Below are 21,702 nucleotides of genomic sequence, written 5' to 3'. Positions count from 1 at the left end.
TCGCTCCAGAAGTGCGCCGCAGTGCCGAGCCTGAGGATTAATGGCATTCCCCGGCCACCGACTTGTGTCGAGGGGCTTCAGAAAGCTCCTGATGAATGACTCGCTCTCAGCTGGGCCGTGGAGTCCCACTGGGACTCCGAACAAGTAATCGAAAGTAAAAAACAAAGTCAAATAATATTTGCTCTAGATAAAGAGTAGGTATATAATGAAGAAAAATAACTACTTTTATGTAATGTGGACTTTTTTACTACAAGCGTCAAACCACATCATTGTTCTTTAGATGTTATAGAACATACATGAGTTGACAGCTATTTTTGCTAAAGACCTGTAGTAATTTTCTAAACCCTTTCCCACCAGTAATATTCAAAAGACACTGGTGCTTTTTCTAAAGTATTACAACTGTATATTCCTTTATCTCTTAAGTTTGCAGGTTTTCCTGCTTTTGATATATAATAATAGCTGCACAGAAAAGGTTTTGTTCTCAGTTTTTTTTTAAATCCCTGCTTGAAGCAGAGAGTTACTTTAAACTTCACCCCGAATGAAACACCTTCATGCTCATGTGGTATGCGAGAAAAGGTTTTGGAAAATATTTTTAGAGGGGGCCCCTCAGTTTCCAGATGTTCCCCTTGTCTTTTAAGTCAGAGCTCCCAGATGCAGATGTTACCCAGGCATTGCTTATTGCAGCAACACTAGGGACCAAATTAAAACTCTGGAGCGATGGCCCCCTTTCCTGGGGAAGCTGCCAGACCTGCACGGTCACCTATTAATTTCATTGCAATCGACTGACTCGAGTGGGACTCAAGTGTTAACTGACAGCTCACTGTACGGAGCACTAAACACAATCTGCAGGCAGTGGCCAGCAGAGGCTACGGCCTTGTTAGCCACAGCTCGTCCTACAGGATCCAAACTGCCTTCGAGATCGCCTGAGAAACCGACAGGCTCAAAGCTATTGCTCTGATTAATTTTTTTTAAATGAGCATGATAAAGAGTCGCTGTATCCTTCTGCTCGTATTCAAGTTTTTTTTATTGCAAAGGGATACGAAAGGCATCTGCTGGGTTTCATTTAAGTGCCTTAGACTGCCATGTAGCACCCTTTCTGGGAGCCCCGGTCTGAGCTTTGTTTTGTGAACAACATGAAATTGAATCCTGCTGTCTCTAATGTTTTCCCCTGTGCACACTAGGCAGAGCAGGGCTGAGCTCCAGCTCACCACAGAGAGCAACACAAACAAGCCACATACTGGAGGCAGAGGAGTTCTGGGTAGTGCCACACAAACAAGCCATGTACTGGGGTCAGGGGAATTCTGGGAATTCCTTTCCCAAGGAAGGAGCTGGGAGGTGTGCTGGGGTCCGTTCTGACATCAACGCTGCAGACTTCACTCATACAGCCTAATAATGTTAGTAAACTAAACTTTTTCCTGTAAAACTTTTCATTGTTTCTGGGTTTATCCATTCATCTGACACCTCTCTATGGTGGACTCTGGGAGAAATTTTGAAACCATTTTGTACTGAAAAACAGGACAGATTCCAATATAAACCAAAAAGTTAACTTCAAGAAAATATTGACTTCTAGGTAGACTGTTAAACCTAATCACAATAAATCCCTGATTAATTGGCTAGCTTTATATTTTTGGTTTATCTGGGGGTGGGGGTGTGTGTATCTGAGCAGAGCTTAAGAATTGCAAAGCAGCAATTAGCTATAATGAACTGAACTTGGTGCATTTCAAGTGGCATGTCGATACCCTGAAGTTGTGAAACGAAAGGCACAAAGCCATCTCGCCTATTTTTTAAAAATAAGCTTTGTAGCAGATTTCATATTTGTAACAGAAAATTTCAACGTTGTTTATCGGCACGCTTGCCAGCAGGATTCTGGGGACCAAACAGCGTATGCATGTCACATTCCATCACGCCGCTAATTTTGCTGAAGAAACGGCCATCAGGCTGAAGAAGGAAAAACACATTTAATCAGCCCGCAGCCTGTTTCTCGCCATCTGAAATCTCATTCATCAGGAATAATCACGGCACAGGACCCTTAACTAAATGAGAACCAAATGTTGACACTTAAAACCGTGCTCTTGCTCCCAGCCAATAACTGGCGGTGCTAAACTGATTTTGCAGCTCTTAATGTACAGTATGTGAAATTTATAGTGCCTCTGAAATGACTATTTTCAACCCAAGGGAATACTGCTGTCATTTAATAGGGTTGTTGTTTTCTTTACGTCAGAACTAGTGTAGGCTGAGGCAGCCAAGGATGAAAGACTGACCTTAACGGCCTTTTATGACTTCTTTGCAGTTGTGCTGTTCTGATGAGTTGGGTACGAACCAAGAGAAATAAGTGCTTATCTCACTAAAAACATCTCAGCAGTGGAGTCAAGTCTCAGGCCTGAATGGTTGATTATTTATCACAGTGGCCCCGGATTACTCTCGGAATAGTCCTTCGTGCTCCGCTCAAGAGCGGGACTCAGCTGCCCTTAGAGAGAGAGAATGTCTCTGCTTTCCACACAGCAACAAGCTGTCATAGGCTCCAAAGCTGCACACTTCAAGCACAGTTTCTGACACAGCTCTAAATCCGTTCTTCAGCCTGAAAGAGAAATGCTCCACAGATTTCCCAAGGATAAACTTAGTTACAAATCTCTCAATCCTAGGATTCCAAAATCGCTATGACAGGCCCTTGGATATTGAACTTTTAACGGCACATGTCAGCTGCTTGCAAAGCTGAAAGAATGTGCTGTTATTTGCAAAAGGAATTTTCTTTTCATTTTCTGGACTGGAAGAGCAAAGGGAGAGCTGTGCTAGTCTTAAGGAACTGGTAAACAATATCAACAGAATACAGTGTGGTTACAGGACAGCAGCGAACCAGGCCTGGTGGGGTATATTCCATGTTCACAGCGAATAAGAGCAGTAAGCAAAGAACGAAGAGTTCCCCAAGGATGTAGCTGCCAGCAGAAGGGTCACGGGTCCTGAACCATCATCACAGGGACTGAATAGTTAGGATTTTTGTGTGTAGTTCATTCTACCACTGTGGGGCTGAAGGGCTTAGATACATAATTTTCTTCTTATGAGCCTTTTGTTATGAAATCCACAAATAGTGTGAATACCAAGTGAATATTGGCAAGGGAATACCAATAAACATTGTTTTAGTTTTACATAATATAAAAACAAATCTGGTGCTGCTAGCAATTATTTTAGACAATATTTACAGGATCAAATTTCTTCACAGACATCCCTTTTGCCAATAACACACTAGTAATATTCAATAAAAGCAGACTTAATTAAAGCTTGCTCCACTGTAAAAAGCACGCATGCAAGGGCTCCCAAACTCTGCTGAAACAAGTCAAAACCCACAGCGCCATTTACTGTCCTGAACACAAGCAGCTGTTTTGCTCTGACCCTGTTTACATGCACACACACCGCCCTGACTGCTGCAGCTCTTCACCTGAGTGGCGGACGAGCCAGATGTTGAAGGCTCTTCCTGTGGTGAAGCTCTATCCCAGCCTGGGGCGCTGCTGAACAGATGTGGCAGAAATGCCAGTGCAGAGCAAAGTGGAAACACGTGGGTCTGGGATTGCGAGTGTCTCTGCCAGCCTCTTGACTCTTGCAACTGCATCTCAACTACAGCAACACGGTTTTGCACTAATCAAGTGTGATAAACATTGTCTATTAAACAGTACTTATCAGTGACACCTTCTGTAAGTGTAACAAACACTCACAGGTGGCAGTTATAGATGTCCTGGTGACTTAAATGTGTTGAGATAACGTGTGCTGTCACTTATCTACTGTATGCAACATTAAGTATCTGCACAGCTTTTTCAGTTGTGCTGGAGCAATGTTACTCTTCTTCAGCAGCTTACCACAGATACATGTTATATTCCATTCGGATGTTCGTTTTTCAATAACAGGACAAAATGGTTTGTTACTTGAAATTAAAGCCCAAGGTTGTTTCTTTCTCTTAAACTCCCAGCCAAAGCTGCAGTCCTGATGTGGCTTGTGCCTCCTGATCGTAATTCTTATCGTAATATTCCTGCTGATGATCTCCTGTCACTTGTGACAGGTCTGCTTCGTGACAGCAGGCTCTTGTCTGACAGACTGGAAAACTTGCTCCAGGCCTCTCCAGTTACTCGCTCTGCTCTGTTTGTGTTTGAAATGTAAACTGATATGCGAGTGTTTTCTTGTGTCCGGTATTGCTCTGCAGCTGCTCTGTTTTAATAGCAGTTTGCTGGGAAGGATCTGTGTGTAAGAACTGAGGCTACTCCAACTGGAGATCAGAATGATGTAGTTATAGCAAGTTCCTGATTTATCACTGGGATGTTCTATATACAAAAACCTTGATAAGGAGGAGATTTTTATAAACATTTAGATTTTAGTTGTTTTAGAGTTTGGAAGAAAAAGCAAATGTTTTTTTTGGGGTGGATGGGGATTAAGCTCTTCTAGGTGGCCGTTCCTCACCCTTTCCAAGGAATATTTCAGACATGTTTAATTAGAAAGGATCTGTAAGCTGATTTTTATGAGGCTTGAAAAAAGCTTCAGACGTTCATCCTTGTTTTTCAACAATGCATTTTATTTTCACAAAGGGTTAGGAAGACCCGTCTTGTTCTTCGTGGTCTTGCTGTGATCGTCCTCTATTTTTGTATCAACTGTAAATTGAATTAGCTTGCTAATTATGCCAGGATCTATATCACAGCTATTGATCCGGAGTGAACGATTTCATCTGGGTGAACTGAGCAGCTTTGATATACTTAATTTATTCTGAGTTCAGTTTGAATTTTAAATGAGCGCCAGGGAAAAATGACTGGACTTGGACTCCGTGGCCCCGGAAGGACCGGCACGCTGTATTGCAGACACAGGCCAGCCATGCTCTTGCTGCAACTCAAAAATTGTGTTGGAGAAACATTAAGCTGCTTAGTCCTGACACCCTTTCACACAGTAGCTGGCCACTCTCTCGGTGCCCAAGCCAGTGTGATTTCCATTCTTGAACAGACTGAAGACTGGCGTCTCCTCCCCGCTGAGCTCCTGGCTCCTGCTGGTGAGGCTGTGCTGTCCTGCAGGTTGGGCGGCACCTACTCAAGCGGGCTTCTGACGGGTTCTGGTGCTGCCCGGCGTCCAGCCGTCCTGCTGCCTCCCGGAGCGGAGGAGCAAACCGTCTCCAGGCCAGGGCTTTGCAGACATCCAGCGTCTGTTTGCTGGGCCTCTGGACGTGAGGTGGAGCACCGCAGGGCTGTGGCCTCCCTCCACAGCAGCCGCGGGTGAGAGAGAGAGAGAGAGGGAGAGAGAGAGAGAGAGAGAGAGAGTCTCCCTCTCCCGGAGCGTGGGGCTGTGAGCCACAGTGCGACGCCAGGGCGCTGGGCTCCGTTCCCATCTTGCTCTCCATCCAAACCACTCGCTGACTTAATTGGCCCAATTACACCACTTGATGAACCGGAAACATTTAACACTTCTGCTCAGGGCTGAAAAGGTTTTATAGCAATGGTAACTTGAATCCAGGGTGACTTGTAAAACTTCAGCCCTCGTGCCCCCTGAGAGAAACACTCGTGTGGCTGAACCGCTGATTGAATCAGCTCAGCTGAAGGAGAGTTCAGTAGTTCTGGAGAGCAGAGGCCCTGAGGCACTGAAGCATCTGTGTTTCACAGCTGTGAGGTGTTCATCCTCTCTCGATTCTTCATGATCAGTGTTCGGTGATCTAGCAAGTTTACCGCAGCCCTCAACTGCAATTGTTTTCTTTTTTCATAGGAGAAAATAAGGACCGGCTCTGCCCAGACAGTAACAGATTTTGCTGAAGTTCAGTACAGGGAGCGAATGTGCTCCTGTCTGGAACGGTAAGCGCTCCGCCCTGCTGGAGGCTGCCTGAGCATCCTTCTGGAGACTGACTGAGCCTGCCAGCAGGGAACAATTTCTTCAGCCTCAACGAGACTCTGCTTTTCCTCTTCAGGTTTGTCCTTTCGATTCTCTTTCAGCCTCAGCAGAGGCATTTTCCCATATCTGGTTATTGATTGAAATGACAATAAATGCTCCCATTTTATTTTATAAAGATAAAATTTTATCTTTTGGAAGCCAGCGAACAAATCTGATGACGTTTTGCCCTGGAATTACAAAGTGTTATCAGCAGGTTATAGGACACACCACTCCTATACTTCAGTTGGTTCCTTCTATTTAAAAGCCTGCTGCCTGATAAACCCTCTCTCAGGGCTGGAGAGGGGCTGCTGCATCTTCAGAGACACAGCGCTGTTTGCCACTTGGGCCCGCGGGCTCGGGGGAGAATGACTTCCTGGTGCCGTGCTGCTCCCACGTAACAGCCGAGGTGGCTGCGAGCCGGGGGGCGTGGCTCCGTGGCATTAACGCACGCACATCTGCAAACAGTTTTCTGGTGGGGTCGGTGCCAGGGAGCGCGGCGATTAATGTCGCTTTAGAGGATCCTGTGATGAGTTTGACTCAAATGGGCTTGATTGCCTTAAAGTAAACAGCCCCCTCCAGCCCTGCTGGCTCTGGGCTGGGCCTGCTGTCCCAGAAGGATTCCTCACCTTATAAGGGCCGGTGTAATAAAAACATCAAGGGGCTGCGACCCGGGAGAATTTATTACAAGCGACTCTTATGTTAACAACTCTTTCTTCTTATTCTCCGAGCAGTTTTGCTGAAGTCCTTCACGTGTAAGCTGGGTGTTTGCTTTTACACCTACAGCTTACAGCACAAGGCAAGGGAAAGCCTGCGTGCGCTGAAAAGCATGTTAAATAGGGTTAGGCTGTGGATTTCCTATGTTTGCGGTTCTACATTTTCACCCAAATAAACCACTCTGAATTGTTCCCCCAGGACCGAGACAAGCTCTGGACCCCAGTTAGCTGACCGAACGTGCAGGGCATAGTACAGAAAAACTGAAACGTGCAATTTGTCTGCATTAGAAATGCTGAAGAAAATTTTATGAACTTCTTTCTAAAGTCTTAGGTTTAACTCTGCCAAATTTCTCCAAAAACAGATGCATCTCAGTGTGTGGCACAATCCCAAGATGGCAGGGTTTCATTGGCTGACGGCACAACAGCTCTTCAGTGGCGTAAACAAAACTTGGATCTCCGTTAAGGAAGGAGCACGACACAGCAAAACATGTGGCCTGATCAGGTCCTCTCTTCCACAGCTGCACTGCTCCGCATTGCTTTCTCTGTGCAGGGAATTGGATGGAGGAATTCGGACAATGCGTGCAGTCCCACAAAAAACAAAAACAAAAGGATACTGTTAATTCCATCAGGAAAAGCTGAGAATGCTGTATTGTTCCTTGGACACCTGTTCTCCCGGAAGACACACTCGTCACCTGCAGTCAAGTGCAACAGCCGGGTCAGCTGTACTAACTCCGCTCACCTCTGACCTCACAGAGGCTCAGACCAGGTTTGCTTCAGTAACTGTCCTTGCACTCAGAACGGTGTGTTATGCAACAGCATGGAACCCATGAAACTGAACAGTAATTGCTTCAGCCTGCGGGTTGTAGGGGCTCAGCTGCGGTTCAACCGAGCATCGTAAATGTATCTTAGATTAAGATAAGATCTCAGAAACACGCATTTGAAAACATACACAGAACATAGAGAACGTACCCCTTCCGAGCCCAGATGTTTTGCTGGTTACTGATGTTTTTCCGAACTTAATTTCCTGATGTTTATGGAACTTTACGATGTCTTTGGCTGGGTTTCCAGCAATGATTAAAGGGTTCTGAAAATTACATTGTTTGGTTTAATGCATAAAACCTTGTTGCAACTGTCGGCTTATTTATGTGAATATATTAAAAGCGACAGACAAGGACAATTGTTCAGAAGATCCTGGGATAACAGGAAAGGCAGGCTCCCGCATGGAGAGCACCTCATGGTGATCAGCACACACATGGACCAAGCCATGCCATGACACTAGGATGTAATTTTGATAAACAGTCTGAGCATGCACCAGAACCAGAGCCCCCGTTTCCATTTCTGCAGTGCCGTTTTTTTTCTGACATCTTGACTTCTTCTGGTGGGGGGGGATGCAGGGGCCATTGGTGATTTTGGTTCATTATGCTCTCCTGCAGAAAGCCACAGCTTAGTACTATGTTGCCCAGGGAGGATTTCAATAGGCCCTTTGAAATGCACAAATGCTGGATCTGATCTGGTGACCCCTGAACCCCAAGACATTGTCTCTTTCATTGTCCAGCGACTCAAGAGCCACATTTCAAAGCCTCAGGTGCTCTTTACAGCTCAGCTGGCCCTGTGCATGATTATTTCAGCACTTGCCCCTGCTTCCTGCTTTACCTTCATCTTTTCCTTTCAGTGCATTCTCTCTGTTCTTGCTTTGATGCCGCTCCACAGCGCTGCGTTACAGAAACCCTTAAAACCTCTTTCATCAGTGGCATGAAGCGCCCTCTTTCAGCTCGCTGTACCGCCACAGCCCTCGCCTCCCTCCCCCGGCCACTTCCAGCTTCTCCTGCTGGCGGTGTCACAGGAAATCTTCCTCTGGACTCCTCCAAGGCCTTTTAACAGCGTTTGAATCGGCAAGAGAACTTCAGTGGAAAACTGAATAAGATCCAAAGCCTTTCTTTCTTCACAAGATCCCAACTCAGGGATGGGATGAGCCTGCTCAGACAGACCCATCCCCCTCATTACGGACAAACAAGAGGCTGCAACTCGGCCCATTAAGTTCGTTTGTGTGTTAGTAGCCAATTAAGCCAAGGACCTCGAATGGATCTTGAAAGAAGTATGGTATCAACTATTCTCTTGGTATTGAACAATAAAGCAGGTTAGATTCTTCCATTCCCCCTTCTTTTTGTATAAAAAAAGTCGTTTTTAAACGCACCTCCTTCTGTTTTCCCACTACTGTACGGAAGTAAAAAAAAAATGCTTTTTTTAAAACCTCGTTTTTATTACAATTCTTTCAACCTAAAACACGAAGGAAAGAATAAAATGTAAAACTAAACAACATCCGTCACAGGGCTGTACAAACGGTTCAGTTAAAACGGTGTAAACCGCGCTGGGATAAAAACAGCAGGAAAGCTGCGCTGCCCGCCGGCCCGCGGGCCCCGTTTATCTCCAGAGTCCAGACAGGCGCCGTAAGCTGCTGGCCCACGGGGCGCCCTGCCTCTCCTGCGGCGGGAAGCGGGGTCACAGGGTCACAGGCCCTGGAAGAAAGGGTGCAGCAGAGCCTGGCTCGCCGTGATCCTCGTCGCTGGGTTCAGGTCCAGCAGCCGGTCCAGCAGGTCGTATGCAGCGTCAGGAACCCTGTCCCACCCCTCCTCGCCCGAGTCCCTCTGCCCGCCCTGCTGGGGCTCCTGGGGTGGGCCGAGCTGCGCGGCGAGAGACGGCTCCTCCCACGCGTCCGAGCCCCTGCTCTCTGCGCGCTGCCGCGCTCCTCTCAGCCTCTCGCACAGCGTCCTCAGGTCCTGGGCCGGCAGCTCCCGACTGCAGACCAGAGATTTCCCTGCACAGAGCCAACAGGGGGGGCAAGGCACATCTTTCAGATCCAGCCCAAGGGGCTCCCGCACGCGCAAATCCCAAGCCCTGGGGCCTCGGCAGTGACCAGTGACGGGTGTTATTCAGTTCTTGCAAAACAGGCAGTCCGCGAATGAGACACAAACCGAAGCTGCCTCCCTGTACAATTTGTATGACAAAACTGCCCAGGAATTGTTGTTCTGGCAGCCTTTAGAGTTCAACGATATTAATGTTAAGAAATTGAAATCTTAAGGCTCTAAAATACTGTCACCAACCCAGACATTTTTATGAACTAAAATATTCTGCTATTTTATGCTATAGTAAATGCTTACAAGTTTACAGAGTTCAATAATTACCCTCTGCTGGTTACGTGACACAGCTGACGTGGAAAACCCCAGTCTATCACCGAGCACCACTGGTAGGGATGAAGATTAAAAAAAAAACACTCCCAAACATACCAAATGTCTTAGCAGCCTGGACTGTCTCTTTGGATCCACGAATGGTCATGATTTGCGCTAAGGCAATCAGGTCATCGCTTGCTTTGAAAAACGGGTATCTCCCACTGAGCAGAGACAGCAGCACCACTCCTGCAGACCACATGTCGATCGCTACAAAGCAGAACAAAATGCCCGGCCAGTAAGTGTTAGACTAACAAGAAGGAACATATTACTCTTAGATTCAAAGCCTTTACAAGTCATCAAGGGCCCAAAGCATTAAAAAAAAATAAAGACTCTTCTTAATATGAATAGAATTAAATTACAGGAACACGCAGCTATGGACAGTGCTGAACCAGAAATATGCGGTTTTCTATAGAAACTGAATTGGATTGCGCGGTTTTAAACGAATACGTGCCAGCCATATCCCATCACGTTCTTGAATCAGATCACGTCTCTCCGTCAGATGAGGACAACGAGGGGGAGGGGAAATGTCTTTATATTCTGTGAGTGTACATAGTATAACAGAGGGGCTGTTGTCCTCCAAAACGCTGAGCATTGCCTTCAGCAGCTAGAGCACCTGGGTTTTTAATGCAAAGGGAGACACATTCCCTCAAAAGCCACAGTTGTCCGCTTTCCATTTATTCCAAACTGTAAAATCAAATACCTCGATTATCACTCGCAACTCTGGTGGAAAAGGGAGTTCTCCAGGTCTCCAACAGAGGAGGAGAGGACCTGACACCACGGATTTCTACCCATGATCGCAGAGTTCAATAATTAACCTCTGTCCGCTACGTGACTCAGCCTTCATGGAAAACCTCCATCTATCATCATCAACCTATCAGTGAGCACCAGATATGATGAAAACAAGAAAGAAAAAGAACACTCCCAAACGTTTTAGCAGCCTGGATCGTGTCTATGGGTCCACGAATGGTCTGCTCACAGGGGCTGGGAAACACCCTGGGCTCGAGGAGCTCGGAGCTCCAGAACATGCAAGCGAAGGCAAACACTGAGGGGCTCCTCGCAGGCTTCACCCACAGGGCACACAGCACATTACAGGGATACGGAAACACTATGCGCCCGATTCCCACCGGCTGGAATAATGACAATGATGGCTGATGGCTATGTCACCTGTGCTGGGGCGATCAGGTGGGGTCTGGGCACAGCGCGCTGCTGCAATTAGGAGAGGCAAAGCAAGGCCCACGACTGCCACGCGCGTCTTCAAAAACACAGCCATCTGCCCTTTTCACCGCAATTGCTAACGACGGGGAAAAATAAAAACACGCGCGCCCCCAAGCTCGGCCGAACAGCGGGGCCTTCGGTGACGGCACGCCCAGTTGGCGCTCTTCTCCGCTGTGTGCCATGGGATTCCCGTTTGGAATACGCTCCCGAGTGTAACATGACGCACACAGCTAAGGCAGAGCTTGGCTGCTGCACTGCTCCCATCTCCCTGAAGCGTGGTGCTCTGTGGGGGCCGTCAGCACTGGAGGAGGCCAGACAGCCTCAGACGGCGCTCCCCCAGGGAAGCTGGCCCCTCGCAGCAAATGGGACCCATGCAGCTGACTTCCACAGGCGCGGCGCACTGTGGAGAAGTCATGCAGATGATTTATCCTGCCCTCCCTAGAGGAGCACTAGCAACCCCCCCTGCTGAAGAGGCACAGACGGTAACTAGAGAAACAGAGACACAACAGAAGGTCTCCAGTCGGTGTCCTCACACGCACACAGCACATGCTTCTCCAGCCCCTGACGTGCTCCACTGAACCACCAGGGAACAGGACAGAGACCGCAGCCGAGGTGCTTCTAGTGAACAGAACATAGCATGGGCCTTCACAACATACACATAAGTAGTACGTGTAGGGACATTTTACAGCTGGCAAGTCTTCTGCAGTACCGCAATAACCGGAAAGCAGATTTCTTCAGAATGCATTTTTTAAGGTTTACATTCACAGACACCAGCCTGTTCTCATTTTCCATAAACCTGAATCACTGGTCATCTAGGAAATGTCAGCAGTCGCGGGGAGGAGGGGCTGAACTCCTCCAATCACATGTGCCTTTGCCTTCACTGACAAACAGGAAATGGACTAATGGTGTCACAATCCACTTCCTGATGAATTCCACATGGGAGCTGAAACCCGTGAAGCTAAAGATATAAAGGTTCTTCATCTTTCAGGCCGATTTCACAAGCATGTGCATTTACAGGGAGGTACTTATGGATCAAGTGTTAAACAAGAAAGATATCAGCTGTAAAAAAAGATCTATTTCCAGTGGTGACTGGAATGACTGGACCAGCCTTTTTTCTACCTTATTAAGGGACTCAAGACAGATCAATTCCTTATCACCAGTCACAGACGTAACAGGGCTTTCCATCCAGCGGTGCAATTTTGGTGACTAATAATTGGATTCCAGTCGTTTACGCCCAGTGAAGATGAGCTAAAGCAGGACCTCTCGTTTTTTTTTTAATTCATTGACAGCTGAAGACCTCTGCAGTGTTACAGCGGCCCGTATGCTGCCGTCCAGCTCAATCTGGTCTTTCAGGAGAGAGGAGGGAATTAAACTCCGCAGACACTGCTGCCCTCCAGGACTGGAGCTGGGCCAATAAGCCAGTATTACCCCACAAACAATCTACTTTTGGATAGATTGTGTTCTGTGTTTTAGGAGATTTAAATTTACAAATTTACTTTAGATTTAAGTGCAGGATAGCAACTGCAGACATTGTGCAAGCATCTCACCTGTGCCTTGATGTGGACACTTGGTCAGGACCTCAGGGGCTCTGAACCCAGGAGTACCTGCCCTGGGGGCCACTTGCGGTTTCCTGCAACACATTTCCAACCACAGAGCAGATGTTAATGTCCTCCCATCAGCTCGGAGAAGAAGCTGCAGCGCTCGCAGGACATTAATAAAGGGAGCAGACGCTGTCAGACAAGACGCTCTGCGAAGAGGCTCCCCATAGGAATCCTTGGCAAAAACGGCACAAACCAGCAAACAGCTCCAATGAAATGGAATAATTCATAGAAGCCTGTATAACTCAACCCGTCTATCAATGCATTCTGGTTTGTTTGTGAAAAAAGGGTCTCTTTTTAAAAAAAATCAAGATTCTGACTATTTTTCATTTCACGGCTCATACCTCAAACCAGAGCAGTGACTAAGAGAGGGGTTATGATGATAAACACAAATCACAAAACACTGTGAATCATAATTTCCTGGACAAGATATTTTCTGTGTAATGTCTGAAAGGATAGCTATAATTTGGTCGTTTCACTACAAAACTCAACTGGCTCTCTAAAAGCATCGATGCACACAGACTGCCAGTGTGATAAAACGTTCATACGAAGTGGCTGTTATTACAGCGTTTGAAGCTGCTCAGAGCTCAAGAGTTACTTGTGCCAGCTTGAAGTCCTGGGGACTCCACGCCCCAGCAGCCCCTTTGCAAGAGAGGAACTGCAGCAGGGGTTCCTAATCCTGATCCTGGGGATCCCCACACCTGCTGGCTTTCACTGCCTGTCTGTAAGTGCGGCACAAGTGCAAAGTACTCCAAGGGTACTGAACGCGCTCCCTGCACAGACTCGGCACACGAGAAAATGAAATGAGAACGCTGTGGCCCCGTGCGCGGGCTCACCTGGAGAGGCACATGTTGCATACGCGGTCCGTGTCGTGGCAGCTGCAGGTGAGGCCGGCTGGGCACCCACCGGCCGGCCTGCGGCTCTGGGCCCCGGGCGCGCCCTTCAGAGTGACCGGCCGGCGTGCCGGCACCGCGATCTTCCGGGACGCGACGTCCAGCACCTTGGAATGTTTCACCGGCTAGAAGGAAAAAAAGGGAATAACCTTCTACTAGTGTTTCCAATTTAGCCAGAGCCCCCATCGCACACACAGTCATCCCAGTTTAACAAGTCTGACTTGATTGATGAGGACTGGGGGCTCATAGGTGACGGGCAGGTTTATTTTCCACTCGGCTTCTCTGCTTGCTCGGCGACGCCAGTTAAACACTGCTGGACTGGACTGCAGTCAGGGCAGCCAGCACTTAGCAGGGAGTCTCCGTCTCATTCCACAGGCCAACTGCTCTTACAGCCAATAAGGCCTGTTGTAGGAGATACACTGCAGCCTCCCTGGTGTAAGTAAGTAAGTGTGGAGGCCACTGTAACACTCACAATTACACCCCGAGATAAAGGCTTGCCATTTGCCTCATTCCAGCTATACAACTCAGCCGGCCAAAGACCCAAGTGCATTTCTCAACTAATCACAGCTGATGGTGAAATACCGTACAGTAGTTGTAAGCAAGGAGGAGGCATGCCTTCAAATTCTTGGATAAGGTCACAGACTGTGCATCCTTACGGCTCCTCCTGAACAGGCAGGACACTCCCACCACCATGAACCCATTCAACTTTAGAAACGGCTACAGGAAACCACACATCAAACACAGCTACTCAACCGTAAAAGATCTGAACACTTATGTCTTCGCAAGCTCTTGACTGGACACTGGCAAATGAGGAATGACATTCGGCAGACAACACTGAACTGATAAGGAACCCCTCCATTACCTTGACTAAGGAGTCCTCACGCGTGTTCAGCTTGTTCAGGTTTCTCTCCCCAAACACAGAGCGCTGTGCCGAGTTCACCAACTGCGATTCCTGGAATATTAAAAGAGTTTTAGACTTCTGTCAAGGACGCACCTATTTTTTATTATCATTGAAGGAACCCTGGAATCAAATAAACAGAGTTCGCAAACCTCTCACACACCGTGACTCTCCAGTGTATTAACCCACAGCAGAGTCTAGACAAAGTCATAAACACCCTTGCAGAGTGCAAAACGTCACATAAAAGCCGAGAACACAACTGTGCTAGGTGAAGTTAATATTACCTGTAAATACACACTTAATGTTGAAGGTAGGAATTATTAACTGTTTCACTCGTGTAGGCATACGTCAAGTGAGACAACAATAGCTTTAATTCTGCACATATGTTACAACGCTAAGCCTCTGCTTGCAAACTGGATCTTCAACTTGATTCTTACCAGCAGCTCCCCCTGCTGGTAACACAGGGCAATGCATCAAAAGAAGTTTTCAGTGGGGTTGAACTTTCCTTGCCTGTGTTTTTCTGTTCAAAACCAGGGTTTCTGAAATGTCCTTTGAACCATATTCTAGATTTTAATGTTTTTTGCTTTACAGATGTAAATTAAGTTTACAGAAGTTAATTCAGTAACGGACAGAGAGGGGACAGGAGGACCAAAGATTTTAAGACCCTATTATTAATTTAAATCACAGGGCAAAACAGGGTCATGTTGTGGTTCATACTCTTATTCTGGGCTTGTGCCGAACACACATTAATCCGCACCCTCGCTTAGATCCCTCAGTTTACGATATTACTTCAATGTTTCAATCCGGTCACAAGGAAAGGGTTAACTGTTCCACACGCATGCACACACACATTCCCCACGCAAGGCGATGCAGAACCTTTCTGTGTTTAGTCTGAGTGAGTGACCAGGATCTCTTGGCAGGTGGCTTCATGGGGCAATGCGGAGGGCGGTCGTCCACAGATGGCCTGCAGGGCTGCGTCTTACTCCCAGGGGGGGCAGGAGGTCTGTTATCTGTGGAAGCTCCCTGCTGGCTCTCTGCCTTCAGGACCCGGAGGAGCTCGATCCGGGTACCGGGGGTCCCCTGCGCTAGGCCGAAGTCCACCAGAGCGTAACTGCAGGTGTTGGGGAGAAACAGGAACGCTATTCATCTCCTGACACCTGACGTCACACGTCATCTAGACCAGCCAGTAGGAATCCGGCAAACAAGTCCTGCTGGTTCCTATGGTTTCCACTCCCCCTGGTCTGTTTACGAAGCAAATGCAAAAATATATTTTTTTTCTTGGCTCCCAAACAATAAAAAAACAAACCCTGTGAGGCATCAGGGACTGTATGTTCCATAGGCAGCGTTTCTGTCCTCTGATACAGACCAGGGCCCACCAGGGCCTCAGTCCAATCAAAACAGGCCAGCTCGCCAACAACAGATTAAAACCCCAGTTCCTAATGGCAGATTTCCATCGGGTAGAAGGCAGAAGCTTCTGGAAAACAAAAGGCTGCCACCAAGTGCTGGCATTGTAGATCTGAGACTGGCAGATGGCTCTAAGCTGGATCTTATGACTTATGACAGAAGTTATTGACCTCAACGGGCCAATCCAAGAAGTGGTTCTCCTTTAAAATGAACAAATCAAACACTTAAAACCTGGGACTTAAACGGGTCTGAAGCGCTTAAGTGCAGCAAATTTCCTGTAAATCACTGCATATGCCATTAACATCCAACCGCATGATGTGTACTGGTACAAAGGCCACAAGAGGCATTCAATTTATAGTGCTCGCTTCAGATGTTATTAATTCAACATTTGCTACATGTCAACTGCAAACTAGCAGCACTGTTTGAAACTGAGCATCTATAATAATTCTCTCAAGGATGAACTTAACACACTTATCATGCCGTAATACAGATCGCATTGCAATATTTACTTAGACGCCTCAGTTTGCGATATTGCTTCCATCTGGTTACATGGAAAGGGTTAAGTGTTACACACACACACACAAGTTGAGTATGCGCGAGTGACCAGGATGGGTCACCAGGTGGACAAAGCAGGAAATGCACAGGGGGGTTGTCTGCCGGCTGCCTGCAGTGTTGTCTGTTATTCCCTGAGATTCCCACAGGAGAACTTTGCACAACTCCAGGGTTACAAACGACCGACAGAGTGGATGAGATGGGCAGAGTTGGCTTGGTTTGGGCACAGTCTACGTTCCGCTACCGCGCAGCTCAGCGAGGACACGGCACATACCTCTTCTGCTGCCGGTTGTACAGGAAGTTACTGGGCTTGATGTCACGGTGAATGATGCCGAAGCTGTGGATGTGCCGGAGGGCTTTGAGCAAGTGAAACATGTACTGCCGCACCTCTCCAAAACTCATCGAGCTCACGATGTCCTGCAAGAAGCACGAGAAGAAAAGCACGCGTTACTGAAAGTGGTTTCTGAAACAAAAAAAGGTCCGCTGATATTCCGGTTGAGCGACTTACCACGAAGGATTCATGCTGCAGGTAAGGCATGACGATAACCACGTGGTCGTCCTTTCGGAAGCAGTACGTCACCCCAATGACATTTTCTTTTCCGCTAGAATGAGAAGGTTTAAAAACCCCCGTGAACATCTTCCCAACAGCCATACAGACTCACGCTTCGGCTTCTCCTCCTGCTCGTGGTGCAAGAAGGATGAGTGAGATCGCACAAGGCTGTTGGGTTTCCTACAAACCCCACCTGAAGACGTGGAGCTGCTCAAGGACGGCAAGAAACAAAACCACGGACGGACTTCATGCAGGCTGGTGGATGATCCCTGCCGGGGGCTTTAGAAACTGCATGCGTCAGACCAAAAAGAAAAATGCTCTAGAAAGGCACTGAACTCTTAATCAATATTAAGCTGTGGGCGTTTCATTTGACGTCAAAACCCTGGCATGGGCCAGTTGTTAGCAAAAAAAAACGCATCTTATAAATCAGCAAATGCACGTGCTGTACAGTGACATGTAGGCCTATGGCTTAGAGTATCAGCAAAATACTGGAGAATGCTCTCGTCAAGTCTGGATGACATGAAGCAGTCTTAACACCCTTTAATGACTTACTCCTGGAGATATCTGCAAAGCTTAACGATCTGTACCATGCACTCTGAACAAGATCTCTGATTAAGAACAGTTCAGTTTAAGTATGCGTCTGCATTTAATATTCCACAGAAATAATATAGTTAGTGCAGAAGAGCGGAAGGCCATTCTTCATTCCTTTAAAGAGCAAAGGAGAGACAAAAACTGGGTTTATTGAAATAATGAGCACACGGGACATCTGGAAAAGTCACAAGCTCTTCTGTTTTCCCCCCTCATTTTGTGGGAACTTTTAATCAAAAGAAACAAAATATATTGCAGACTTCCAAATGATCTGAAGTCTCAACTGTATGAAACTTAATCAGACTGCTGTTTTATAGCCTGAGGTCTTTCCATTACTGATCAACACTGCTCAAAAGCCGTCCCCAGCCAGATCTATAATAACAACACACACCAGAGCAGATGAAAACTGTTTCTTCTTTGGAAGCCACTTCAAAACAACATGCTTTAACTTGTTTTTACCTCACTTGCAGTAAATTATTCAATGGGGCAGTAACGTAAAACTCTCTATTTTGCAGTAATTGCCCTTTTAAGATGCCTACCCCCCAAAACAATTTAAGAAACAAAATTTATGGTGCTTTACAGAGCTACTTTTGTATGCTCGCTCGCACAGCAATTACGAACCTCCTTAAAGAAAACCTGTTCGCTGTGTTCAGGTCCATTAGGGAAGAAACCAGCCTCCAAAACATCTGACACACGTGCCAGTATGGCCTCACTCCTGCTGGCAAGCACACTCAAGGCCTCTTAAGATCTCTGACATGATCTGACCCCGATGTGCAGGGGGCAAAAACGTGCCGTTTTCATCAGCATAATTAAGGTACAGCAACCGAAGAGGAAACAAGACACACGGAAGGCCACCTGTATGTAACAATTCTTTGTTATTTGGGAAACTCATTGCAGTTGTGGGCATACACTGCACACACGAGCGAGTGGCGTGCACACCTTGCATGGTAACCACGTGGGCAAGCCTCTCCGGCTCGGCCGGCCAGCTGCGGCTTTCCTTCCACCTCTGCTCTTAACGACCCAATTGGGCCCCTGCGCGCGTTACACAGACCAATTTGACACTTTTCAAACATCGTCAATCTGTCGACCCCGTTTAAAGGGATCTGGAAAACCACCCGCACCCGGGCCCTGGAGGGCTGGAGCAGCGCCCCCCTACCGGATGCGTAGCACGATTCCCTGCAACGAGACGGCTCAGGGGCACGCCCTTCCATCCAGTCCACTTTGCAGTTTTGCAGCCGCCGGGCCCTGCATTCTCTCTTAATTGGCAGCATCGAAACAGAAAGGACCAGAGTGGCACACAGCCCATTACTGCAGCAGTGCAGGTCGGGAGGGCCTGAGGTTGAGAAGCCACATTCTAACAGAGGCATGGGAAGACCCCAGACTTATAAATCACAGCCAGAACTGCCTGAAAAATATCTACATCACCGGAAGGGGAATGCCTGGTCCTCCAGTCAAACACAGGCCTGCTCTTAAAGGCAAATTGGCCGATTTGTTTTTACTGCTCAGGTCCGCGACAGCAGCAGCGGCGACGGGCGGAGGGCACAGGACTCACCCTGCCACAGTCAGGCACTGCAGCTCTGCCGCAATCCGGACCGGGTGGCTGGTGGGGATCAGGTGCTTCAAAGCAAACTTCTCTTTCGCCCCAGACGTCATCTGCGCCTCCGCCAGGTACACCGAGCTGAAGGTACCTGTTAATCCCAAACACAAACGCTTCTATGACACATCCGGCGTGCACAGACCCCACACACTGGCTCTGGCTGCCAAACCACGAGACTACAGCTGCTCGGTTACAGCACTCCAGCTTCTTAAGCGAAAGAATAAGTTCATAATTTTAGAAAATACTTAATGCAGTTCAGACCTTCACCGATTTTATCCAATATGACGAAGATTTTGAAGAGCTGGGGTATGGCTTCATACAAGCTTTCAATATCCGTTTTGATTTCTCCTGTAAGAAAATAAACAAAAAACAACTTAAACCAAACAATATTTTGTCCAAACCAAATATATATGAAGGCAACTATAAGGTTTCAGAGTTACAAAACAAAGAGGTTACTTCAGAATTCAATGCACGTGTGGTTTCCCGTGTGCCAGTAAGCCACCCAGACCTCAGAAATCAATACATCCAAATAATCACAGCTTTGGAGGGAACGGGAGTCAGAAGACGACACCCCATCCCTCAAACCCATGCCTGCACAGCCAGTACAGAGAGGAGCGCCCCACAACCACAACAGCTCAGCGCTGACTCGAGACTCACCATGGCAACACGGGATGCTTTCTGGGTATCCACACCGTCAGTACACTGCTCAAATCCTTACAGCACCTGCGCCACACTTCCAGCATGCGGCGTCTGTTATATCACTGTACTGTACACCCCCCTGCCCTCTGGTAGGGATTACAGGACCATAAAGACACAAACCTCAAGACTCAGAGGCGGTTTCTTCCCGCAGGCTGTCAGATGACTGAACTCTACCCCTACCACTGCCTCACACTCATGTTTTTTCCTCTTCTTGCGCTGCTTGTCTGACTTGTATTTAAGTTGTACCTTATTTAACTTTGTTGTTGCTGCTGCTGCTGCTGCTGCTGTTCTGTGTTTACGTCTTCCTATCAGAGCACACATGCAAATCAGCACTTCACTGCACTTGTTCAGCACACGACAAATAAACTGTGCTGAACATCACTACCCCATCCTGCTCTGCTGCACGTACAGTACCCATCAGTTACTTGTGCAATGTAAGTGTCATAAGTATTGCAACCTCGGCCCTGGGGACCTGGAGACAAATCCTTCAATGAAGCAACAGGTTGCCTGGCTGGAAACTTTTGCAAGCTTATTTTTGGGGTCTACTGGAAGGCAGCAGCTCTCTCCCACTTACGCGAAATGTAGTTTCCAACGCGCCCCTCCGGCTTCATCTGCAAGGGAGCCGACTCCATCTCCAATAGACAGAAACCTGACGAACAACAGAAAGACACTTTTTTTTTTTTGGACTAGGTTCAAATACGTACCTAATAACGCGCACAGACACACACACACACATACACACGTCAAGGCCGATGAGGTTTTCTACTTTTTACGCACTGTTCTCTTTGTCTTTGTCAAATGATCACGTCTGAGTATCGCAGAAGGGAAAAACCCGAGATGTTTTCGGGCCGTCCGCTAGCAAGGACAATAAGCTCCCCCAGACAGCTCGCAGCGTGCGACCATCGGGGGGGGGGGAGGGCATGTGTACCACTTGTTTAACACTACGGCTTGTGGCACAACGGTTAATGGGAACTTTAATTGTCAAAACGCCATCCCGAAGTGAACGGATAGCTGGGGCGCAGCCACAGCCGCTTGAGTGGGCGAACAACTCGCAGGAAAGTCGATTCACGCCGCAAACTTCAGGATGAGCTACAAAATGACGTTACGAGGGGGAGCGCACAACTCATCTTCTACGAGCCCCTAGCAGGACTGCTCTGTAAACAAACCCCGGGAGTCGACCCGCAAAAACAGCCACGCGGTTATAACCGGTGTCAGCGTCGTGTTTACTAAAGAACCCCAGCACAAAACTTCCGAAAGTACCCTCGCCGCTAACCCCGTTCATCTGGAGACACCGAGGCGTCCCCGTTACCTCAGTATGGGGACGGGGAGCCCGGGCGCTGCTGCCGGCCGGCCGCCTCTCTCTTCCTCCTCCCGCAGCCGAGCGGCCCGCGCAAACGTGACGTCGGGGGGAGGGGGCGGGGCCGCGCCGCGCCGCGCGGGAGCGTCCGGCTCGCTCCAGGGCTGTGCGTCGGCACGCGACGCGACCGCGCCGCCCCTCATCCCTACAGAGCGGCGGTCTCACGCCAAGCGACCCCTCTTGTGCACGAACGGCTCTTTGCAATGCAAAATGCAAATGAAAGACACACAAGGCTGTTGTTGATGATGATATATATATATATTCCACCAAACTTCTGTAAATTTGTCATGCCCGTAGGCACTGAATCGAACTGCATGATCGACCCTTTCTCTTGCCCGTCTGTTTGCTGCACGAAGCCCACAATCCAGTTCCTCCAGTCTGATGTGATGGTGTTGTTGTTTGTTGCATCCCAAGTGTCTAGCTACAGCTTTCCCAGGTGAGTATGTGAGGCTGGATAAGTGGGCGACGGGATAATCCTTAATTATCACATGATCTGTAGCAGCTGTGATAATAAAGCATTAGTTC

General features: G+C 47.9%; 1 protein-coding gene across 1 annotated transcript; it reads right to left on the bottom strand.

Moving 5' to 3' along the window:
* Positions 1-8,838: 8,838 nt before the first annotated feature.
* On the bottom strand, positions 8,839-21,230 carry cdc7 (cell division cycle 7 homolog (S. cerevisiae)). The gene is made up of 12 exons (XM_088927631.1): positions 21,130-21,230; positions 20,395-20,469; positions 19,383-19,469; positions 19,077-19,212; positions 16,895-16,988; positions 16,661-16,803; positions 15,307-15,541; positions 14,395-14,484; positions 13,476-13,657; positions 12,589-12,671; positions 9,884-10,033; positions 8,839-9,414 (listed from the first exon to the last, which is right to left on the bottom strand). The coding sequence occupies exons 2-12, from the start codon at positions 20,450-20,452 to the stop codon at positions 9,107-9,109; spliced, it is 1,566 nt and encodes a 521-aa protein (XP_088783757.1). The 5' UTR covers positions 20,453-20,469; positions 21,130-21,230; the 3' UTR covers positions 8,839-9,106.
* Between the last annotated feature and the right edge of the window lie 472 nt (positions 21,231-21,702).

The sequence above is a fragment of the Atractosteus spatula genome, chromosome 11 (genome assembly GCF_055471065.1).
Source record: "Atractosteus spatula isolate fAtrSpa1 chromosome 11, fAtrSpa1.hap1, whole genome shotgun sequence".
Lineage (NCBI taxonomy): Eukaryota > Metazoa > Chordata > Actinopteri > Semionotiformes > Lepisosteidae > Atractosteus > Atractosteus spatula.
The sequence above is the reverse complement of the archived record's forward strand: the minus strand, read 5'-3'. Positions and strand labels throughout refer to the sequence as shown.